Source organism: Thalassophryne amazonica, chromosome 17 (genome assembly GCF_902500255.1).
Source record: "Thalassophryne amazonica chromosome 17, fThaAma1.1, whole genome shotgun sequence".
Taxonomy (NCBI): Eukaryota; Metazoa; Chordata; class Actinopteri; order Batrachoidiformes; family Batrachoididae; genus Thalassophryne; species Thalassophryne amazonica.
This window is the reverse complement of record NC_047119.1, coordinates 36,300,602-36,326,363: the sequence shown is the minus strand read 5'-3', so window position 1 is coordinate 36,326,363 and position 25,762 is coordinate 36,300,602. Positions and strand designations below refer to the sequence as shown.

Genomic DNA, 25,762 nt, shown 5'->3' with positions numbered 1-25,762 from the left:
CTTCAGTTAGATTTGCAGTAAAACATGTTTCCATACCCATCTGCTTTGACAGTCATGCTCAGAATTTTAAAAGACTAAAAATCAACTCAAAGTAAACTGCTGTGTAAATGTAGGATTTGTGATGCTGGTTTTTCTCCACGTCACAAGTCGTAACTCCGAACAACATGACATCAAAGGTTTGAAATCTCATAAGGTTTGGCAATAATATTTGTTGTTGAAATCAAAGGCCAAGCATCACTGTATGACGTTAAAATGGAGGCGTTACAGAGGGGAACTTCCCATTAGACCTAGTTTTCACTAGTCCTAGTGAACAATTAAAAAATGAAAGCATGGTGGATTACCATTATTTGTTGATTTTCAATTCAACAGATTTATATGAGCGAAGCATCACGCAGTGGCGCAAAGCTCACTCATGGTACAGGGCGTCCTAAACAGGAAGTGCCAAAATTCAAGTCCACAGTAAAACAGGAAATGTCAAACACTTCCTGGGTTGACAGACGAGATCCCATGGAATCCCACGGGAACTCAGTGGCAAGCTCACACTCAAACAGGAAGTGCCGAATTCTCAGTCACAGTGAAACAGGATATGTTGAACACTTCCTGGCATGGGTGGAGCTAGAGCGGAGGCCGGGGTTGCATTGGACTCCCCTGAAATCTGATTGGACACAGATGATTGACATGTCACGGCACCACACGTCTGGTTGAAAGAGCTGTATTTTCAAATCAGTGAGTCACATTGACTGCTAGGTTCCTCCTGTCCAGTAGTTGGTGCTGTGTACCACAAAAAGTTCTAATCCACCTTAGTAGAAGAAGAAAAATGTTTGCTCCAGATTTGAACTGAACACGTCATTTGAACTATGGACTTCTAATCACACCAAACTTATATTGGTGAGTAAACGACCGTATTTTATGTCAGAAATGAGGTCCAGGTTGTTAAAAGCAGCATTTCTCCTTTAATTCAAGTTGCCTTATATACATGTTTAAACTAACAGACAACAGCTGGTTCGTGTTGGCTTATTAGTGCAGCAGATAACTGAAACAATCCTTCAAATGGTGATACAAGCATCAAATTCAGCACAAATACAGCTGGAGCAAAATTAATGGAGCAACTTTAACCTTTGACCCCTGTACAAACAGACTGACCTTTGTCGCCATTCTTATCATTTATCATGTTTCCATCTCCTGACTTGTGTAAAGAAAACTGGCAATAAAACTGATTATTATTTACAGGTTTTATCAAGTTTTAGAGATTTGCTTTCAGTTTCAGTTTGAGGAAGATAATTTTAGAAATTTTTATTCTTTATTTTTTTGTTTTTCTTGTACTTAAAAAGACATAAACAAATTAAAATGTGTGAAATTCCAAGTGTTCCAATACTTTTGGAGGACACAGTATCCTAACCTTATGATGAGTGCAAAATGAGTGTGATATTATTACTGTTTTGTTTAAGAATGTTGGTTGAAAAGCTTTTTTATCCCATGGAACTCTCCCTACCCACCTAAGCAGCTCAAGAACATGGACAGCATGTATATAAGTGACATTTACATGACAATTTATATGACAATATTGTGATACGATAATTTGGCTATATTGTACAGCGCTACTGTCAACGAGCTGAAAACTTTGAATTTTAATTTACATATACATTAAAAAAAAATGCTTAAAGTGGCAGGGGGTTAAGAGGGCTGTAATGAGGGGGGTCAGCTGAAAAGCAAAAAAGAAAAATACTTAAAAAGGTGGAGAGCATGGGGGGCTGAGCTTCTCCAGAAGCTGAAAGGCAAAATAAGGAAAATGCTTAAAAAGTCTGAAATGACAAGGCGAGATGCTGACGAGCTTTGCTCATTCATGTCCGCGACACATGCATATTAGACAACAGTACAATTAAAGGTGATTAATAGTGCATGTCAGCAGAATTTTATTTTTGTAAATTGAACAAAACTGGATCTGGTTTGTTCACTATTTGAAAGCATTACATTTATTTGTGAACTTTAAAATCAGTTTGGGGCTGTACCATAAACCATCAAGTAATATAAAGAGGAGGTTAGGACCAGTGGACCCTCCCCGTACAGAGAGAGCAACTTTGATTACTTATTTTCAAGCCTGTGAAATGACTAAAAGAAGGCAGCTAGGTGCTGTTTTTAGATGAGAGAGCAGTTGGCTGGGGAGCGGTAAGGAGCATGGTGTTTCTGTTATCAAAGAAAGCTGGAGGCAACTAAGAAATATCAGTGAAGCGAAGCGCTCGTTTGTGCACAAACATCCTCCGAGGTGCAAAGTACCCTGACTTAAATGTGTAAAATGCTTGTAAAATTTCCCATATTTTGTGAAATTTAATAGGTTTTTATTCCAGACAAGGTCATCTGTTCAGCATATTTTCTAGAAATTGGTTTGTAAAACACTTTGGACCTGATTTATTAAAAGTTTGCACGTTTAAAAATTTGTTCAAACTATATATCACTCACAAACAAATGTGCAGCCTGATCTCCTAACGGTGCACACTGACGATTGCATCTTTCAAATGAGCAAAATAACATATTTCATACATTTGCCTTAATCAATATACAGTTTGAGGTCATGAGTGTATCTACCAAAATGATACTGTATTGTGTAGCAGATCTTTTAATTATATTTCAACCCCAATTCCAATGAAGTTGGGACGCTGTGTAAAATATAAATAAAAACAATACAATGATTTGCAAATCCTCTTCAACCTATTAAATACACCACAAAGACAACATATTTCATGTCCAAACTGATAAACTTTCTTTTTTTTGTGTGTGTGTGCAAATATTTGCTCATTTTGAAATGGATGCCTGCAACACGTTTCAAAAAAGCAAAGACAGTGGTATGTTTACCACTGTGTTACATCACCTTTCCTTCTAACAACACTCAATAAGCATTTTGAACTGAGGACACTAATGGTTGAAGCTTTGTAGGTGGAATTCTTTCCCATTCTTGCTTGATGTACGACTTCAGTTGTTCAACAGTCCGGGGTCTCCGTTGTCGTATTTTGTGCTTCATAATGCGCCACACGTTTTCAATGGGTGACAGCTCTGGACTGCAGGCAGGCCAGTCTAGTACCTGCACTCGTTGACTATGAAGCCATGCTGTTGTAACACGTGCAGAATGTGGCTTGGCATTGTCTTGCTGAAATCAGCAGGGACGTCCCTGAAAAAGATGTTGCTTGGATGGCAGCATGTGTTGCTCCAAAACCTGGATGTACCTTTCAGTATTGATGGTGCCATCACAGATGTGTAAGTTGCTCATGCTATGGGCACTAACACACACCCATACCATCACAGATGCTGGCTTCTTTGAATCTTCTGATTATATTATGGACTGTAGATGATGGAATCCCTAAATTCCTTGCAATTGAACATTGAGAAACATTGTTCTTAAACTGCTGGACTATTTCTTCACGCAGTTGTTCACAAAGTGGTGATCCTCACCCCATCTAGCGTTTGGGATGCTCCTTATATACCCAATCATGACACTCACCTGTTTCCAATTAACCTGTTCACCTGTGGAATGATCCAAACAGGTGTTCTTTGAGCATTCATCAACTTTCCCAGTCATTTGTTGCCACTTTTTTGAAATGTGTTGCAGGCATCCAATTCAAAATGAGCAAATATTTGCACAAAAACAAAAAAAGTCAATCAGTTTGAACATTAAATGTCTTGTCTTTGTGGTGTATTCATTTGAATATAGGTTGAAGGGGATTTTCAAATCGTTGTATTCTGTTTTTATTTACATTTCACACAATGTTCCAACTTCACTGGAATTGGGGTTGTATTAAATTATTCAGAACTATAAGTTGTGCTTGTCGGGAGAAATTTTGTCCAAATTTTTCTATCTTAGAAATCAGGAACCATAAAATTCTCAAAATTGAAAGTTTTATATGTTGATGGTGGGAGGTCAAAGCTCTGTGTGCCAAAAAATAAAATAAAGTAAAAATCATGCATTTATTACATTCATAAGTGGCTCTTTTTTTTTTTAAGTGAATTTTGTGTTCCAAGTAGGAAGTGTACCAGAAGCCCTGAAATGTTCACATCACCTGCTCGATGGTGACAAAAGCTGCTCAAATGTGCAGCAAGGTCTCGACTATTTATTTGCAAAGTTAACTTTTGGCAAAAACAAGATGGTCTGACAGTCAAAACTCAGCTTAACAGCTGTGTCAGTTGCCCTTATAGGCAACTTGCTTTAAAAAAAAAAAATCTTCAAATAATCTAAAGGGTTACCGGAATCTCATCATTTCTTTCCAGTATTAAAACCTGCTTCCATAGAAAAAGTCAATAAAATCCACACCCTGGAAAGTATTACAGAAGTGCTGAGCTTCATCCCCTGCACAGATTGGGTTTTTAATATCTGAAACAGCTCTGTGTGTGTGTGTGTCTGTGTGTGTGAGTGTGTTGGAGAGATGCACGTCAGACATCAGTAATGTGCCGTGTGTTCTGGAGGCTGTCTGTCAACTCTGCGACGCTTTATTTTTGTAACAAAGCATTTTGGCAGACGTGAAGTAACAGACGGTGAGGTTATGGACTGTCTGCTCATTTGTTCAATTGTTTGAGTCTGTCCACTGGACAAAGACACAGCCTTGTTTAGCCTTGTTTGGGTTCACCTCAGTTCTACTCAGAATGAGTCATTCAACCGTGGAGGAGGAGACACAAAGCAAAAGGCAGGTGGACAAGAACATCATACGACATCATGAGCATAAATAGGAAATATGAAATAAGATGACACACAGAGTCCTCCCAGGACGACCCCTCGGTTCACAAAATCCTCCTTGTGGGTTAAGTCATCACACCGTGTGACATGTGAATAATGGATATGGATCCTATAATGCCTAGGCTAGGTAGAGCAAAAAGTAACATGCGGGGGAAAAAATAACCTTGCATGGATCATGTGACTAACAGTATCTTTGGGATGGTAAGGTTAGACCTTACTTGTGTGAAGAGCCTTGAGGCAACTTGTGATTTGGCGCTATATAAATGAAAATAAATTGATAAAATTTTAAATGTCTGGAATAATCAGTATAATAAAGCCACCTTTGTCAGTGTTTTCATACTCCTCCCAGGTCTTCTGCCTGATTTTCACCAAACTTGGCATGGGGATGATGGTTAATCCAATAACAGAACTTGAAGGGTTAATTTTAGAAAGGGTCACGCCTATGGCCACTAAATGTGACACACATACGTAGGTGAATTCTAGAATTGTTGAGGTGAGATCAAATTTACCACAGACCAATCACTGGGGTCAACGGGGTTAAAAGGTCAGTACTTATGTTTTTCACTCCAATTTGGACCAAACTTGGTATGTGGATGATGGTCAACTCCAGAATTGACTTTAAAGGATTAGTTAGAGCAAAAGTCAAAGTCACTGATGTCAAAGTTCATTTTGATTTGTCACTCCTATCCTGTGGCGAGTAATAAAAATTAAAGTTAATGCAAAAAAATGTAACGCACCCTACTGCAAGAGATCTTTAAGTTTTTCAACTTCAGGAAGCATGCAGTTAAATCAACTTGCTTTTCTGAGTTATGTTGTTAGTTAATACAAAAGATGATTTTTATCAGAACCAAATCAACTTAACCTGCTCTTCTGTGTGACCTCAAAGGCTGACTGAGGAGAACAAGTCAGCACAACTATCAAGTTGACTCAACCTGTTATTTATTTATTTACAGTGTTTTACAAATAGTCACAGTGAGGCTGTCTAATATAACAGCTAACAGCATGTAAACCAACCACAAGAATGTTTAGAATTTTATAGGAATCTTCTTATTTGTCCCAGCGCGGACGCCGCTAACAGCCCACAGTCTGTGATTTGGTGGTGAGAAAATCAAGCGCACCCTTTCACAGGGGCGCATTCATGCAGCACATTCAACATTCATGCAGCACACATTTAAGTCATGCCAATCATCAATCTTCTCCTGACAGAAAATGTCTGAGCTGCGTTCTGTGATGTTGGGATAAAAGTACACAACACCGTGAAAGAGCCACACATTTCATTTAGGAGATTTTTGGCAACAAACGTCATCCTGCCAAAATCTGACAGTGACAGTCAGTCAGCTGCCTGCGCCAGGTGTTAACATCCAGCACGTACCCATCAAAATCACTGCATGGACACTTCAGAGAGATTTCAGGATGACTTACAAACATTCGATGAGGAGAATAACGTGGGTTTCAGATGATGTGCTGCGGTATTGATTGGCTTTGAATTTAGGTTTTTGGAAGGCAGCAGCCTTTTTTTATTGGTTACTTTCACCCCTGCTCCTATGACCAACACATGTGGCACAGATATGCAGGTGGCTTCTGGAACTGATGAGATCAAATTGACCAAAGATCAATCACTGGAGTCCGGATATTCAGAGTTAAAGGTCAATATTTATACTGTATTTTTCACTCCAATTTGCACCAAACTTGGTTCTCATGGTAGAGGTGGATTCTGGAATTGCCTAGGCAAGATCAGATTTGTCAACAGTCAGTTATTTGGGTGAAGGTCATGACCACCTAACTGTTATTGGCCTGCTGAAGAGGGTTACAATTTGCCAAAGAACACATCAACTGGCCTAAAGAGAAATATAGGAATATTTTGTGGACTGATGAGAGTAAAATTGTGATAAAGATGAGAAGAAATCATGAAAAACTGTGGTTATACAACTAAATACTAGTTTAGTGATTCACAGGATTGCTAAAAAAGCAGTTTGTAGCGTCAACAGCAGATGCTACTATTATTGTGAACACCCCCTTTTCTACTTTTTTTTTACTAATAGCCCAATTTCATAGCCTTAAGAGTGTGCATATCATGAATGCTTGGTCTTGTTGGATTTGTGAGAATCTACTGGTACCTTGTTTCCCATTAACAATAAGAAATATACTCAAAACCTGGATTAATCTTTTTAGTCACATAGCACTACTATTATTCTGAACACTACTGTATTTTCAAGCCAATTTGGAACAAATAAGGTGAAGTCTAAGAATGCCCTGGCAAGGTCAGCCAGAGGTCAATAATTCGGGTGAAGTTAAAGATCATTAGGGTTAAATATCACCTGTCTTCATGCCCACAGGTATTACTGCCTAGTATTTTAAATGTCTTAAATGACATATTCAGTATGGGCTTTTTTCTTTTAAATGGTAAAGGGATGCAGCACGGTGGCTTAGTGGTTTGCACTGTTGCCTCACAGCGAGAAGGTCATGGGTTCAATTCCTGCCTGTGGTCTTTCTGTGTGGAGTTTGCATGTTCTCCCCGTGTTTGCGTGGGTTTCCTCTGGGTGCTCCGGTTTCCTCCCACATCCAAAGACATGCTGATTAGGTGGATTGGAATCTTTAAATTGTCTGTAGGTGTGCAAGTGGGTGTGAATGTGTTTGTTTGTCTGTTTGTGGCCCTACAGACTGGCGTCCTGTCCTGGGTGTACCCCACCTCACACTATGACTGCTGTGATAGGCTCCAGCCCCCTGCGACCCTTAATTGGACTAAGCAGTTGAAGGTGTGTGTGTGTGTGTGTGTGTGTGTGTGTGTGTGTGTGTGTGTGTGTGTGTGTGTGTGTGTGTGTGTGTGTGTGTGCGCGTGGTAAATGGACTGCATTTATATAGCGCTTTTCAATCTGCATCAGACGCTCAAAGTGCTTTACAATAATGCCTCACATTCACCCTGATGTGAGGGTGTTGCCATACAAGGTACTCACTACACACCGGGCGCAACTAGGAGATTAAAGACCTTGCCCAAGGGCCCTTAGTGATTTTCTGGTCAGGCTGGGATTTGAACCAAGAATCCTCAACGCTTTAACCACTAGACCATCACCTCCCCTACAAATTGTTCAGTCCAGTCTGGTGAGAAACTGGATCTGGGATTTATAATCTGTATTAGAGTGTGGTTATTCTTACCTTCTCTCCATTGGGGTTCCCCAGGACATAACATCCCATTATATGGATAATGTTGGGTTCTGGATTCACTTTGCTCATGAAGCGACTGAGTCTCCTCCAGAATCTGGACAAAAACAACAGCTTTAAAAAGCGCCTTTGTGTTGAAGTCTCACAGGACATGCTGTGACATGTCCATCTCTTCCACCATTTCTCGGATAGTCACACAACTGAAAAGTCACTGAAAGCCGTCTGAATCATCCGAAAGGTTTCCACCTGGCTGTCGCCCAGTTCCTGGTAAAATTTGATGCGGCGCTGCTCCAGTTGTTCTGTCTTTTTCCTTGGAATGAAAAAATGCCGAGCGCACGACACACGTCCCACACAAAGGCTGCTTACCAGAAAATGATGCAATCGACAGGCGTGAAAAAGTTCACGCATGCGCACGAAGGTTCAAGGTTGGCTCATGCAAGCACACGTGATTCAAATCCATCAGGTTTTTGAAAAAAATAAAAAGGTCAGATACTTTTCTAACAGACCTCGTATAAACAAATTGGTTCGCTTTTGATCTCCCATGTGAGCTTGTATACGCGAGTGCTAAACAGGAAAATATCTTGTCCTGAATTAACAGAACATACACATGCCAGTGTTGAGTAGCCGGTCTGCTTTGTGTCAGCCTGATCCCATCAGATCTTGGAAGCTAAGCAGAGCAGGAGCTGGTTAGTACTTGGATGGGAAACCTCTTTGGAACACCAGTGGCTGTGTGTGTTTCTCCAGGTAAAACTGGAGTTGTGTCAGGAAGGGCATCCGGCGTAAAACTTGTGCCAATTACCAATGCGGATCTGGTTGTATCCCCTGTGGCGACCCTGAACGAAACCGGGAGCAGCAGAATGAACAACAACAACAACAACACATGCCACTGTTGAACAGAAGGTATGCCTTCTGTTTATCTTCCTCAAACGTCACCTATTAAAAGACAATCCTCCAGGGAGACATGTGCCACTCAGAAAGTGAAGGAAATGTTAGCGAGAGTGGCGACAAATCTCATACCAACGTATTTAAAATCATACTATAATTTCAGCAACGTTTATCTGTTTGTTCCCACGACTCCTCCCAGGTCCTCTGTCCAATTTCCAGCAAATGAAGGTTGAAGGACAACCATGGAATTGCCCCTAAAGAGATCATTTAGGCAAAGATCAGTGTCATTGGGGTGTAAATGAAGTTTTCCCTCCACTTTTTACCAAACTTGGAACTGTGGGTGGGCTCAGAAATTAGAATAGAATAGAATTGTTTTTATTTTTACTATTACAATGAAATTTCAAAACCCCCAATTAATATATATATATATATATATATATATAAAGTACAATTTAAAAAGTGACTGTAAACATTTAGGGCACAGGTGCTAAATGCAGGAGGATGTATGTTCGGTTGTTTGTTGTCCGGGTGGGGGGTAGATTAGGCTGTTTGCTGTCCAGGGGGTGGGGGTGAGGGGTTTATCTGAGTCGGTTTATGGGTGAATGTGTGTATCCATGGGTGTTTGCAGTATGTATGGCCCAGGGGAAGAAGCTTTTTGTCACCCTGCTGGTGTCAGATTTTGTTGAGCTGTAGCATCTTCCCTAAGGTAGCAGGTCACACAGGGGGTCGGCAGGGTATGTGGGGTCTCCTGTAATCGCCTTGGTTTTCCTAAGGCAGCAGGATGTGGTGATGTTTTCCAGGCTGGGCAGAGGGCAGCGATGATCTTGAGGGCAGTGTTTATGACCCTCTGCACTGCCGTTCTGTCCTCAGCTGTGGAGCCTGAGTACCACACACCCAGACAGTATGTTAGTACGCTCTCCACTGAGGAGTAATAGATGGCCCGCAGCAGCTTCGTGTCCAGGTTGTTCTTTTGAAGACACGCAGGAAGTGTAGCAGCTGCGGAGCCTCCTTAACCGGAGCCCTGATGTTAGAAGTCCAGATGTGGTCTGTGGAGATGTGGGTTCCCAGAAACCCGAAGGAGGTGACCGTTTCCACCTGTTTTCCATTTGGGGGGGCAGGGACTTTCTGTTCTTCCTGAAGTCCATAATGAGTTCTTTTGTCTTGAGAACGTTTAGTGTCAGGTTGTTTTCTGAGCACCAAAGCGACAGTTACTCCATCTTGGCCCTGTTCGCTGTATCGTCCCCGTTGAACCACTGTAGTATCATCCGCATATTTTATAATCAGGGTTTTCAGTAGGATTTTTTCTCAGAGTAATGGGATGGAAAAATTACCTTAAAAAGCGAGGGGTTCGGGGCTGCTTAGACTTCGCCCACCCAGAAGCTTTAGCATTATGAGCTTATAAAGGGCCTTCTTTGTCAGTCTAAATATACCAAAACCTGATGTCCAGACAGAACAAGAGAACATCTCTGAACTTCAAAATATGAGGAAAGTGTCTCCAAAAATTCCACCAACAGGTCAAAGCTGCAGAGGAGACCCTCATCTGGTTAAATGTCCTGAGGGTCCAGCTGAACTGTCGTCTCTGTAGAGAGCTCTGTCTCCCATCCTGAAGGCTGAGTTACAAGCTCTGATCAGGGTCTGGATTTCCTTTGTCGTCCAGGGCGGTTGTAGGTGATCTGTGACTGCAGCTCATGCATCTTGTTTGCAAGGGATCTGGCGTTTGTGAGGTTGGTTCTTTTACTGAGCTAGCAGGCTCACCTGGCATCTGCGTTTCTGCTTCCTCTCGCTGAACCACCTCTGGCGCCTGCTAGGCCCGATAACAAACCACGCACCCAGCAGTCTCACTATCTCCAGTGGAATATTGTGGGTCTGTGAAAAGGCACTAGTAATTTCTATTTTTGCCTGAAATTCAATGTTTATCAGGTCTTGGCGGCTTGCCAGTTTTTACCCAGGTGAGGTCAAATTTGCCAAAGGTTAGTCAATGGGTCAAGTTTATTGGAGTCAAAAGTCAGAATTTGGGTTTTTCACTCCAATTTACACCACATGTGACATACATACTTATGTAGGTGGGGTCTGGAATTGCCCAGGTGAGGTCAAATTTGTCAAAGGTCAATCATGACAAAACATAAATTTTGATCTATGACCTAAAAACTAATTTTGATCTATAAACTAAAAAAAATTGTTTTGTCATTCCGATTTGCACCAAGTGTGGCACACACATGTATGTAGGTGTGGTTTTGAATTGGTCAGCAAGGTCAAATTTGCCAAAGCTTAATCATTGGGGCAGAGGTCATGTGTGCCTGTTCATTGACCTACTCCCCCCTTTGTACCAAATTTTGGCAAAGGTTCAGGAATTTGATTCTCTGCCCGGTCAGTGAGGTTAAATGTCTGATTGCCGTAGCCCTTAATGTCTTCATGCCCACAGATACTACTGTATTACAGAATACATCAAACAAGTAAACGTATACAGAAAAAAAATGTAAGTAAGCCCCTTCGGCTGCTCCCTTGTTTGCACTCGGGGTCGCCACAGCAAATCCAAGGTGGATCTGCATGTTGAATTGGCACAGGTTTTACGCCGGATGCCCTTCCTGACGCAACTCCACATTACATGGAGAAATGTGGCAGGGGTGGGATTTGAACCCGGAACCTTCTCCACTGAAACCAAGTGCATTAACCACTTGGCCACCACCCCTGCATACAGAAAAAAAAATGTAAGGAGCATTTTCTTGATAGTCTTTCATCAAGGCATTTTTACTCGAGGTCATCAAATATGGGCATTGGCTATTGCGAAGGCTTTGCGCCTCTGTGCTCAGCATAGGTCCAGTCCTGTTACTCCCAGAGTCTTCAAATTTACAGGGAACATTCCTGGGACACAGACCTTGGACAAGTTTAAAGATGGCTAACCTTGACTTATTTTAAGAGATTAAAAATCACATTCTGTTATTATTTTTATGGTATGATCTCACGGATGTTAGCGTGGTGACATCACTTCTGGGTGCCACTAGCTGCTAACTTTGCTTCATTTTTGGGCAAATATAACACCTTTCTCATATATTATGTAAAAGCTAGCGAGAAATAAACACTTCTAAAACTAAAAATGTTGTTTTTGTAACCTGACAACACCCTCTGGAGTATTTTACAAGACATTTCGTGGTTGTCAGCATGCACGCTAACTTCCGCTAACTCAAAGCTAACTTCCGCATTTGTCAAAAGCTCTTGTACACAAACATGCACGCCCTCCTGCAGACGCTGTTAAAACATAAATGTTGTTTATGACTGATTGATAGAGGGGCTTTCTTGAACATGTACAAATTGTACATAAGACAGCAGGATCTTAATAATTAGACAACTGCAAATTATAAAGAAGACAATGCTCATACGGCCGAGGGTATTTTAGCATTGTGTTATATTTTATAATGGATAGGGAAAAATTCAAGTTGCTACTCTCAAATGAAATAAAATTTCTGTTGGAACTGCTGATCACAGTAATCATGATAGTGGGTTATTTTTGATGAGCTTGAGCCTCTTTTTTATGTTGATGATGGAATAATAACATTAATGAATAAACACCTATTGATAATTAAATTAGGTCAAAAAAATTCATGAACAATAGGCTAACTAGAATGCGCTTGTTACTAGCCAAGGAAAATGTTTGGTGTCCCTGCTGCATTTGTGGGTGCTCTGAAGATGAATACTCATCTTCTTAGATGATCCTTTTTGTATTATCTTTATGGAAAACTTTCAATAGTTCAACAGTTACTCACTGGCTCATGTCCTCCTCTTTTTCCACTTTCGCAAAGGTTGCCACTTTATTCTTCAGTAAGTACAGATGACCTGGTCCTCCCTATGAGACACACACATGAAAAAGAAACTGATTACACCCTTCTAACAGCTAATTTGTCTTATAATTAAGAGCTGGGATCCAAGAGGGAGGTACTTTATTCAGTCAAGCAGAACAGGAACAGTGCAGGGTACCAACACTTATATATTAATCATATCTGCATTATTTTTTAAATATATCTGCACACAGTCACTGAAATATGAGTAGATTCATGGTATGCCTCTTCCAGTTCTTTCCTTATCCACTTAACTCATCTTTATTCTATTTGCTTTCCTTTGAGGTAATCATGGAGGAACTCAGCAAATTGGTTGTACTGTTTTGCATCTTATTCGAGGCTGAAAGGTTCATGTGCTAACCATGATGAACCATTGGGATGAGAAGTGTGGGTTATTTTTCAGTATAGTCCCTTATGAGGTCCATAGACCCATACTACGGGGGCAGCAGTGCTGGAATGCCCTTGGTGAAGTTTTCATCCTGTTGGACAACAACAAAAGCTTTCAACGGGCAGATGGTACTAATTTGGAGAATATGGTAGATGATCAATGGCAACCACTGACCTTTGGGCTGGGGCATTGTCATGTGGAAACAAGACACCTTTCATCAACATTCCTGGGTGTTGGCGTTCCAGAAAACTGATGCTGTCATGTTTGCCAGGGCTGTGGAGGGGGTGACGATGAAGCAGATGAGGGTCTACAACTTTTGGTGAATGGAATACCAATCTGATGAAGGTTACATCCCCAACCAAGGTTGGTACCCATTTACAGCTGGGTAGATTGGGACAATGAAGATGGAGTATCTTGTATAAACACACAGGCACCCAGAATGACCATGAATTGAATTGTGGGCCAGCTCCTTATCCTACTGACCTAATTGCTATACTTGGGTTTGGAGACATTTCAGATTCGGTGGCTCTGCCTCAAAACACGACATTCATACTCCAGGTTCTGACAGAACCATTGATACTCCATGTGATGTGGGAAGAAGGTTATCTGTTATCCCGCAAGAAATTCCAGTAGTGGTAATTGCCTGATGTTCGGTATATAAGTTGCACCGGAGTACAAGTCGCGGGAACTCCCAAATTAGTAACAACAACAACACACACACACACACACACACACACACACACACACACACACACACACACACGCACACACACACAAAGTGTGACTTATACTCTGGAAAGTTCAGTAGTTATAAAAAAGTGAAACTAATTCCTTCCTGCTTTTCACTAATCTGGTATTACATCTTCATAGTCAACCTACAGCCATATGTAATAGCATTCCTATTACAAATGTAAAGATGGTGCAGTAGTACAACCCCAATTCCAGTGAAGTTGGGACATTGTGTAAAATGTAAATAAAAACAGAATGCAATGATTTCTAAATCCTCTTCAACCTATATTCAATTGAATACACCACAAAGACAAGATATTTAATGTTCAAACTGATAAACATTGTTTTTGTGCATTTTGTCCGTTTAAAAATGAGCAAATATTTGCACAAAACAATAAAGTTTATCAATTTTAAAATACAAATCATTGTATTCTGTTTTTATTTATATTTTACAAAATGTCCCAACTTCATTGGAATTGGGGTTGTAGATTCTATGTGAAAAATACCTGTGAAAAATGTACATTGTTAAAACCTATGACATTTTAATTTTGCCTAAATAGTCTGACACCTGCTGCTGTCAGACTATGGCACTGTTTCCCCATGCATGGGAAAGAAGCACCAAAGAAGAGCACGGTATTTGAGAAAGAGGCGCCAAGAAAGGACATTTTGTGAGCTGAGATTGGTGGGGAAAGCACTTATTTAGGCCACTGGAGCTTCTGATCGAACGTCTCGGTAAGAAATTGTCCGTGTGCTCGATTATTCTGTTCATAATTCGGTGAAGTGTTATGTGTCGGACGCAGCCCGGAGAACTGACCAGCGTTTGAAGGACCCAGTATGAAAGAAGCAGAGCACGGTACAAAGGATAACTGAATTTAATACATAACAGTGATGTGATAAAAAACACAATAAAAGAGTGCGCGGCCTGGCATGGTGGTGATACGGTGCGCTCCTAGCAGCACAAACGGTCCGGAGCCAGAAACTGTTCGGACCCAAGGACCCCACCGACACCCACCAGGTGGCCGCGACAAACCGAGTCTGTGAAAGAAGACATCATTATGTGAGTCCACACTCCACACACAGAGAGACCGCTCAAAGGTGTACAAACAGCAAACACTTCCTGGCTTAATTGCAAATCAGCTTCCCACCCTGCAGGCATGGAACGCCCTGTTCACAAAACTCCACTGCAGTGGAAGCTGATTAAACGACTAACATACAGCTCAATACAATAAGGTGTGAGGGACACCACATTTACTGACTGTATAAATGTTAGTCACAAAACCAAACGTACCTCAGGAAGTGTGCTGACGAGCGTGAGACCTCACCCCCTCCTCTTTCACAGACCATACATCAAACCTGGAACGTTCTCTGCATCCACTGATGGGAGATGGCTCTAGAGACGACGATCTCACCCGTCTGGTCACAAGGTCGATTCTCTGGCAAATACACACTGTGTACTCCAGACTTAAATGCTACCATGTTCCAATCCGTGTAGATGCACCACAGCTGTGAGTCCTGAACGAGCTGCACCTGAACAGCCTCAGGTGATCAGGGTGAGGTCCTGGTAACTCAGCCACACAGCCACTCAGTCCCAAATGCGCACCACCTGGAAGGAAAACCAAAAGACAGAAACAGAAGACAAACAAAAGCCAGCCAGGCACGCCAGCCACAACAGCACCCCACCCTCACGGGAAGCCTCCCGGCGACCACACAAACCTGGCCCAGGAGAAACACCCCCCTCCAGGGACCATGGCTGGAAACCGTATCTGCATTCAACTTCCAACAGAATCTTCATCCAACAGAACGGTTGACGTCCTCTCCTCTGGCTGCATCTTTGCCTTTGTTTCTGTCAGTCACTTAGCACAGGTGTGGCCAGGAGTTCTTAAACCTGTGCGGTCAGCCTTTGTCCAACCATGTTTATACTCTGATTAGTCATAAACAAAAAAGACAAACACAAACAACCAAACCATCCCCCCCTCCCCGGAGGACCGTCCCATCAAACCCCGGGAAGAGGAGAAAAGAAAAACAACCCAAACTTAAGCTTACAAATAAAAACGCTAACACCCCCCCCTCCCCCCGACGACATGTAGGGACCAACACCCCCCAGAGGACATCTCGCCAGCTCCAGGAGTAATAACCACAGCCGAGGTCCCTCTGGGATCCAAAGTCACCCACGGGGACTCCCAGCGCCTCCCAGAGGACCGTTCCATCAACCCCAGGAGACACCTCCCCTCATGACCAACAGACCCAGCCCCGGCTGTCTATGGCTAGATGGACCCACAGCCCTTTCTCCCCCAGAGGACACCACAGTCAGACCCTGAGGGCGGAAACCGGGGGAAAAACAAAAGAAAAGAAAAACAAACATACAAACAAAACAACCCCAACCCCACCCCCTTGGCGCAGTGGAAACTGGAAGCACGTCCAGCGTCACCAACCGTGACTATACCCCAGAAGCCAACCGGGAGGAGTGGAACAGCGGTTATGGCAGACGGCACAAAACGGCGCCACTCCTCCGACTTCCAAACCAGCCACCAGCTGCGGGTATATTCCACTGCCCCAAACCTCAGCCACGCCGATGGCAGACGGCTCAAAGGCGCGCTGAAGCCGGAGGTGGAACAGGGAATCAATGAACAAAAAAAAAAAAAAAACACCCCGAACCTCCCCCCCCCCCCCAGGTGCAGAGGTCACCTGGGAAACGCCCAGCATAAGCAAACTGCACCACTCCAGCAACGCCGACACATACGGCTCACACGGCTGGAGCCAGAGGAGAAGAGAGGGCATAACAAAAACAACAAAAAAAAAGAAAAAAGAAAAAACAACCCAATCACCCCCCTCACCACCCCCCAGGGGACCGTCCCATCAAACCCTGGGAGGTGTAACTAAAAGAAATAAAAAGAAAGACTAACAGACTAACATAAAGTTGCTTGGGTCTCCGTTTGCTCCAAACAGGCTGCAGGGTCACGACCCCAGACACTAACAGTGAAAAAAAAAAAAAAATCCCACACAAAAACCAACTCAAACACCCACAAGAAATGAACCCACACAAAACTAATCAGTGGTTTATACCGTCAAGCTCAAACAAATCGAACACACCTGTTCCAACTTAAGAGCTTAATGGTAATGTGACTCAGTCACCAGAAGAGGGAGCCAGAGTGCTAAAAATGAAAAACCCCCTTTGGTGACAGAGAAAACAAACTCAAGCTGCGTTTCTGTGCGCAGCAGTGTGTAACACACAACCAATAATGTGATTCAACTAAATAACACCGGAGCTGACACAACAGACGCAGTAGCTATTATTACCCGGGGACACGGGGCTACAACTGAAACACAGGAAGCACCGCGACCCGTGCCACAGAGCTCCGCCGTGCGCGTTCACCCATTACAGACCCACTCCTGCAGCTCCCGTTTAAACCTCTTATCCGGTCGAAGTGTGACGCGAAGCCGTCGCTAGTCACACTCCACCACAACCCACGGATAAGGTACACACAGGAACATGGCTGCATGAGCGCTCAAATCAGTATTCAGTAATGGGTTCTCCAACGCACACCATCCAGGCGGAGAGCACCCACAACTGATCCGGATAACTTCTGAACGTCTGCTGCCGCCTTCCCGGCGCGTTACCGTCTCTGCTACCGCTGGGTCCGTGATGTTTGGCCAGAGACTACTGTTATGTGTCGGACGCAGCCCGGATAACCGACCAGCGTTTGAAGGACCCAGTATGAAAGAAGCAGAGCACGGTACAAAGGATAACTGAATTTAATACATAACAGTGATGTGATAAAAAACACAATAAAAGAGTGCGCGGCCCTGGCGTGGTGGTGACACGGTGCGCTCCTAGCAGCACAAACGGTCCGGAGCCAGAAACTGTTCGGACCCAAGGACCCCGCCGACACCCCACCAGGTGGCCGCGATACAAACCGAGTCTGGAAAGAAGACATCATTATGTGAGTCCACACTCCACACACAGAGAGACCGCTCAAAGGTGTACAAACAGCAAACACTTCCTGGCTTAATTGCAAATCAGCTTCCCACCCTGCAGGCATGGAACGCCCTGTTCACAAAACTCCACTGCAGTGGAAGCTGATTAAACGACTAACATACAGCTCAATATAATAAGGTGTGAGGGACACCACATTTACTGACTGTATAAATGTTAGTCACAAAACCAAACGTACCTCAGGAAGTGTGCTGACGAGCGTGAGACCTCACCCCCTCCTCTTTCACAGACCTTACATCAAACTTGGAACGTTCTCTGCATCCACTGATGGGAGATGGCTCTAGAGACGACGATCTCACCCGTCTGGTCACAAGGTCGAGTCTCTGGCAAATACACACTGTGTACTCCAGACTTAAATGCTACCATGTTCCAATCCGTGTAGATGCACCACAGCTGTGAGTCCTGAACGAGCTGCACCTGAACAGCCTCAGGTGATCAGGGTGAGGTCCTGGTAACTCAGCCACACAGCCACTCAGTCCCAAATGCGCACCACCTGGAAGGAAAACCAAAAGACAGAAACAGAAGACAAACAAAAGCCAGCCAGGCACGCCAGCCACAACATGAAGGATGTTAACAAAAATGTATTTTGTTTTTTGTTTGTCCTCTTGCAGAGGTGCCACTGCCATTTTGCTGTATATCATTTTGTCATGTATCGTTTGTTTGCCGTTTGTTTGCACTGGTTTTGCACAGTTTTATGAGAGACACCATAAAAACCACCATTATGATATCATTGTTGTACTGTTGTAAAATAGTTACTGTTAAGAAAACCAACTCAAAGAACAAAAACTAGAAGGTTGTTCTGATGCATTCAAAGCAAAATGGAGAAATTAAGTTTGAAAAATAAAAAAACCCTTTTGCATTTGAAGTTGTGTGCATTGTTATTCTGGCTTCAAAAAAGTACTATACAATTCTCTCTAGTACATGGTACTTTTCCTGCTGTTTCTGTCTTACCTGACAAAAAATGAGCATTCTCCAGAACTTGCTGCCTCGTCTGTATGCCGTGAGCTTCTTGTCTATTTCCTCTGAGAGAAAGACGAGAGGAGAATAAGCAAGAATTATAAAAGAGAACGGAAAAGTCAAACAAAATGAAAGGAGACAGGATTAAAATACAGTGAGAAAAGATGAACGCCATAAAATGTTGAGTGAGTTCACAATCAAGTATCACAGTGCAGCTGGTACCACAACTACATGTCTTATGTAATGGACAGTTTCCCATGAGATTGCTTTGTTGACCAAATGGTCAGGTCCATAAAACCCCCTACCACTTATATTTTAAAATTTGAGGCACATATAATGACGTAAGCCACTGTGACCTTGAAGATGCACTTATATTTCCGGAGGATGAGCTGCATCTGTCAAAAAATGCATCATGATGAAGAACCAAATCATATGTAAGTTGTACTGGAGTGTAAGTCGCATTTATTTTTGAAACATATATTTCACAAGAATTCAATATACATTTTGTAATGTAACCCCTATTTTTTGACATATAAATTCAATTGAACCAATTTCAATTCAATTCAATTTTATTTATATAGCGCCAAATCACAACAAACCAGTTGCCCCAAGGCGCTTTATATTGTAAGGCAAGGCCATACAATAATTACGTAAAAACCCCAAAGGTCAAAACGACCCCCTGTGAGCAAGCACTTGGCGACAGTGGGAAGGAAAAACTCCCTTTTAACAGGAAGAAACCTCCAGCAGAACCAGGCTCAGGGAGGGGCAGTCTTCTGCTGGGACTGGTTGGGGCTGAGGGAGAGAAACCAGGAAAAAGACATGCTGTGGAGGGGAGCAGAGATCAATCACTAATGATTAAATGCAGAGTGGTGCATACAGAGCAAAAAGAGAAAGAAACACTCAGTGCATTATGGGAACCCCCCAGCATTCTAAGTCTATAGCAGCATAACTAAGGGATGGTTCAGGGTCACCTGATCCAGCCCTAACTATAAGCTTTAGCAAAAAGGAAAGTTTTAAGCCTAATCTTAAAAGTAGAGAGGGTGTCTGTCTCCCTGATCCGAATTGGGAGCTGGTTCCACAGGAGAGGAGCCTGAAAGCTGAAGGCTCTGCCTCCCATTCTATTCTTACAAACCCTAGGAACTACAAGTAAGCCTGCAGTCTGAGAGCGAAGCGCTCTATTGGGGTGATATGGTACTATGAGGTCCCTAAGATAAGAAGGGACCTGATTATTCAAAACCTTATAAGTAAGAAGAAGAATTTTAAATTCTATTCTAGAATTAACAGGAAGCCAATGAAGAGAGGCCAATATGGGTGAGATATGCTCTCTCCTTCTAGTCCCCGTCAGTACTCTAGCTGCAGCATTTTGAATTAACTGAAGGCTTTTCAGGGAACTTTTAGGACAACCTGATAATAATGAATTACAATTGTCCAGCCTAGAGGAAATAAATGCATGAATTAGTTTTTCAGCATCACTCTGAGACAAGACCTTTCTAATTTTAGAGATATTGCGTAAATGCAAAAAAGCAGTCCTACATATTTGTTTAATATGCGCTTTGAATGACATATCCTGATCAAAAATGACTCCAAGATTTCTCACATGGCTTCATGGATAGATAAAGCTAGGTATCATCTGCGTAACAATGAAAATTCAAGCAATGCCGTCTAATAATACTGCCTAAGGGAAGCATGTATAAAGTGAATAAAATTGGTCCTAGCACAGAACCTTGTGGAACTCCATAATTAACCTTAGTCTGTGAAGAGGATTCCCCATTTACATGAACAAATTGTAATCTATTAGATAAATATGATTCAAACCACCGCAGCGCAGTGCCTTTAATACCTATGGCATGCTCTAATCTCTGTAATAAAATTTTATGGTCAACAGTATCAAAAACAGCACTGAGGTCTAACAGAACAAGCACAGAGATGAGTCCACTGTCTAAGGCCATAAGAAGATCATTTGTAACCTTCACTAATGCTGTTTCTGTATTATGATGAATTCTAAAACCTGACTGAAACTCTTCAAATACACCATTCCTCTGCAGATGATCAGTTAGCTGTTTTACAACTACCCTTTCAAGAATTTTTGAGAGAAACCAGAATGGGCAATGTTCAAAGCTTCCATTGCTGAAGCTGCAGCGGGGAGCTGTGGTGCCTCAAGGGGCGGCAACCCTCGAACACCGTGGTGGACACCGGTGGTCAGGGAAGAAGGTGTCCTTCCGGGATATGTTATCTCGGAGGACTCCAGAGGCAGTTGCAAGGTACCGACAGGCCCGAAAGGCAGCAGCCTTTGCTGTGGGGGAGGCAAAGCTGCTGGTGTGGGAGGAGTTCAGAGCAACCATGGAGAAGGACTTTCGGTCAGCACCAAGGTGCTTCTGATGGACCATGAGGCACCTCAGGAGGGGAAAACGGGGAACCATCCAAGCTGTCTTCAGTAAGGATCGGACTCTCCTGACCTCAACTGAGGATGTAATCTGGCGCTGGAAGGAACACTTTGAGGAACTCCTGCATCAGACCTTAGCACCCTCTGTAGTAGGGCCAGAGCTGGAAGGTGATGGAGGATTTTCATAAATTTCTCTGGTGGAAGTCACTGAGGTAGTCAAACAACTCCGCAGTGGCAAGGCCCCGGGGGTTGATGAGATCCGTCCAGAAATGCTGAAGGGTGTGGAGGGATTGTCTTGGATGAGACGTCTCTTCAACATTGCGTTGAGGTCTGGGACAGTGCCTAAGGAGTGGCAAACTGGGGTGGTGGTCCCCATATTTAAAAAGGGGGACCAGAGAGTGTGTGCCACCTACAGGGGCATCACCCTACTCATCCTTCCTGGTAAAGTCTACTCCAGGGTGCTGGAAAGGAGGGTTCAGCCGATAGTTGAACCTCTGATTGAAGAGGAACAATGCGGGCTCCGTCCTGGTCGTGGAACAACCGACCAGCTCTTTACTCTCACAAGGATCCTGGAGGTTGCCTGGGAGTATGCCCATCCAGTCTATATGTGTTTTGTGGACTGGGAGAAGGCGTGTGATCGGGTATCCTGGGAGAAACTGTGGGAGGTGCTGCGGGAGTATGGAGTGAGGGTGTCCCTTCTCAGGGCCATCCAATCTCTGTACTCCCAAAGCGAGAGCTGTGTTCAGGTGCTTGGCAGTAAGTCGGATTCATTTCAGGCCAGGGCTGCACCTTGTCGGCAATCCTGTTTGTGATATTCATGGACAGGATATCAAGGCGTAGTCAGGGGGACCAGGGTTTTTGGTTTGGTGAGCTCATGGTCTCATCACTGCTTTTTGCAGATGATGTGGTCCTGTTGGCTTCATCAGCTGGTGACCTCCACAACATCACTGGATCGGTTCACAGCCGAGGTGTCATGTGGCTGGGATGAGGATCAGCACCTCTAAATCTGAGGCCATGGTTCTCAGCAGGAAACTGATGGGATTGTCTACTCCAGTTAGGGAATAAGGCCTTGCCCCAAGTGAAGGAGTTCAAGTACCCGGGGTCTTGTTCATGAGTGAGGGGACGATGGAGCATGAGATTGGCCGGAGAATTGGCGCAGCAGGGGCAGTACTGCATTCGCTCTACCGTACTGTTGTGACGAAAAGGGAGCTGACCCAAAAGGCGAAGCTCTCGATCTACTGGTCAATCTTCGTTCCTACTCTCACCTATGGTCATGCAACCTGGTCTCACGGCAAGTTGTGATTCAGCAGCACAGAATATACATTAATCTATTGGTTTGTGATATTGTGACGAAAAGTGCCTCATTTTCATCACGGCAGCACAATTCATTCTAATTCATTCCGTGACGCTGCACAAAATTAAAACTGAAGCGGGGGGTCGGGGGTGGTTATGGTTAGGGTGGAGGGAAAGAGTAAGATTAGGGTATGGTTAAGGTGAGGGTTGGGGGTAGGAGTAGGGTTAGGAATAGTGAGTTTAAAAAAAAAACCCGTCACGAAAATTTGCCTCATTTTGTCACGGAAGCATTAAAAAAAAACCGTGAGACTGGGCTGGGTCATGAGGGTTGGGTCATGACTGAAAGAACTAAATTGCGAGTGCAAGCGGCCAAAATGGGCTTCCTCAGGAGGGTTGCTGGTGTCTCCCTTAGCGATAGGGTGAGAAGTTCGGTCATCCGTGCGGAGCTCAGAGTAGAGTCGCTGCTCCTTCGTGTTGAAAGGAGCCAGATGAGGTGGTTTGGGCATCTGGTAAGGATGCCTCGTGAGTGCCTCCCAAGGGAGGTGTTCCAGGCACGTCCATCTGGGAGGAGACCCAGGGGAAGACCCAGGACTAGGTGGAGAGATTATATCTCCACACTGGCCCGGGAACACCTCGGGATCCCCCAGTCAGAGGTGGTCAATGTGGCACGGGAAAGAGAAGTCTGGGGTCCCCTACTGGAGCTGTTGCCCCCGCGACCTGAACCCGGAAATGCAGTTGAAGATGAGTGGTGATGAGTGATAAATTCAATTTAATTCAATTTCAATTTATTTATTTTATATAGTGACGAATCACAGCAAAGCTGCCTCAAGGTGCTTCACACAAGTGAGGTCTAACCTTACCAACCCCTAGAGCAAGCACACAGGTGACAGTGGTAAGGAAAAACTCCCTCTGATGATATTGAGGAAGAAACCTCAAACAGACCAGACTCAAAGGGGTGACCCTCTGCTTGGACCATTCTAACAATTACAAGGTTTTTTACAAAGTTTTACAGAGCTGAAGAAACAGAAAACAGGAATTCAAAACAACATGACATAACAAAAGAACATGTATTTGATGTGAAGTCCACACAAGTGGGGTCATCCAACATTCCTCATACCATCAGTGGGCCTGTTCCCGCGAAAATGTCCATGCATAAATTATTTTGTAATATAAGTTTTGGAATATAAGTTGCAGCAACTCTCAAACTAGTAAACACACACACACACACACACACCACACACACACACACACACACACACACACACCACACACACACACCACACACACACACACACACACACACACCACCACACACACACACACAACTTATAGCCCAGAAAATACGATACTTGTAGTCTAGACTTTCTGGTGTAATTCAGGGGGTGTAACAAAATACCACATTACCTATTTAGGAAAGCAGCCATTTTTATACACAGTCCCTCCATTTTCAGAGGCTGTATAGAATTAGACAGCTGAAAGAAATGCTGTACAGTGGACAGGGTTTGCTGTTTCCCTGTTGTTCCATGGCAAATTAAGCAGATAAAAGGTCTAGACTCCATTGTTGAATGTGTATTGGATAGCTGTTCATCTGAGCTGTCAGTATAAGATCCAAAGTGGCATTGATGCAAGTGAAGGAGCCCATTCCATAGTTTATTAGATTCTTACAAAGAAGGATTTCACTGGCAAGTAATTTGTGATGTTCATTAGTTCCTGACTTCAGGCACTCATTGACTGCAAAGGATTTTTGTATTACATTTTATGTATTATTCATGTTTTAGAAATTATCCCAATAGTTACAAGACATTTTAAAATTTGCCCAATTTTGGCCTCTGGAAATGGAAGAACTGTGTATAAAAATGGATGTAAATCCAAGGTTGTTTGTTTGGTTCAGTCTCATTTTAATTGCATCAGTTCAATTCCACTGTGATGGATAAATCGAGGGGGGCATTGTCCAAATACATATGTGTATGTGTAATGGTAGGTGAGACCCTGATGGAAGAAGGATTTTTCATGAATTTAAATGTGTGCACATGAGGCAACATGAAGTACAATGGAAATTTAAATGACTGCAGGTCAGTGTAGTCAGTACAGTGGAAAGCTGGAATAAAGAACTGAGTAAATTATTCATTGACATTATTTAAATAATGCTGTTATAGCTGTATCTCAGGCAGAGTGCATTATTATCTTGAGGTGGTACTTTTGCTTAAACTGTTTGCCAGATTTGATTGGTGTTTTTTTTTTTTTTAATTAACCTGGATGCCCACAAAGCAAGTGCAATAAGCAAGCTTTAACCCTCTGGAATCCAGGGTATAATTTGCCTTTTTTGACTACTTTTGGTTTTACCTTCATAATTTACCTTAAAAAACTGTTTACTTTGGCTTGTTTGGTGTAATTTTTTTCAGCATAACCTCATCTGTGTGACTTTACAGTTTGTCTTTCATTCTGACACACTATATTAACACACTCATTCATCTTCAACCGCTCACTCCAATTAAGGGTCGCGGGGGGCTGGAGCCTATCCCAGCAGTCATAGGGCGTGAGGCAGGGTACACCCTGGACAGGACACCAGTCTGTCACAGAGCTACATATAGACAAACACATTCACACCCACACGCACACCTACAGACAATTTAAAGTTTCCAATCTACCTAACCTGCATGTCTTTGGATGTGGGAGGAAGCCGGAGCACCCGGAGGAAATCCATGCAAACATGGGGAGAACATGGAAACTTATGATCCCATAACCTTCTTGCTGTGAGACAATAGTGCTAACCACTAAAACACTGTGCTGCCCACTATATTAACACAATGAACCTAAATTCATGCAAAAACATAAAATAAAAAAACTAACTTTTTTTCTAATTGTGAAAACCAGAAACATGTTTAACTAACCATTTTTATAACTTAGAATGCAAATATAAAAGGTAAATTTCAAACGCATATGTACAAATATTGCAAACAACAAAGTCATATACAACTATTTACATTAAAATGCAGGAAATGCTTCAGGTGTTTCTTGTGAAACTGTTTAGAAAACAGTAAGATACCAGACAAATTATTTGTGTCTCTCAAAAAACAATTCACAGGCCTCACTCACAGGAGTGTCACTCCTCCTTTGGTGGCATTTTGCAGCCCTGTTTTCAGCAACCCATACTGCCCCCACATGGATTGGTGATCAACCCACGTGGGTTTGGTGATTGTTGATTTGCTTAGGTCATGTGTTTTCACCAATGATAAAGAGGAAGGTGTGTTTTTTTTTTCTCTCTCTTCTTCTCTTGCCCCGACATGGAGCTGAAAGAGGAAATGAGACTCTGTTTTCTGCACCTTTCTGCAAATGACCATAACATTTAGGAAAAAACATCATGGAAATTATTAATCATAATTCAAGTTATAGTAGATCTATTAACAGAATTTAAAAACTG

The 25,762-nt window shown here is 42.9% G+C and overlaps 1 protein-coding gene across 6 annotated transcripts in view; it reads right to left on the bottom strand.

Moving 5' to 3' along the window:
* The window catches only part of LOC117528937 (NMDA receptor synaptonuclear signaling and neuronal migration factor), a 125,383-nt gene that overhangs the window by 1,895 nt on the left and 97,726 nt on the right, over positions 1-25,762 (bottom strand). For all 6 annotated transcript variants that reach the window (XM_034191569.1, XM_034191568.1, XM_034191571.1 and 3 more), the window contains 3 exons: positions 18,660-18,730; positions 12,526-12,605; positions 7,874-7,976 (listed from right to left, as the gene is read on the bottom strand). In XM_034191569.1, coding sequence (XP_034047460.1) covers positions 7,874-7,976; positions 12,526-12,605; positions 18,660-18,730 — 254 coding nt within the window. The remainder of the gene's footprint in view (positions 1-7,873; positions 7,977-12,525; positions 12,606-18,659; positions 18,731-25,762) is intronic.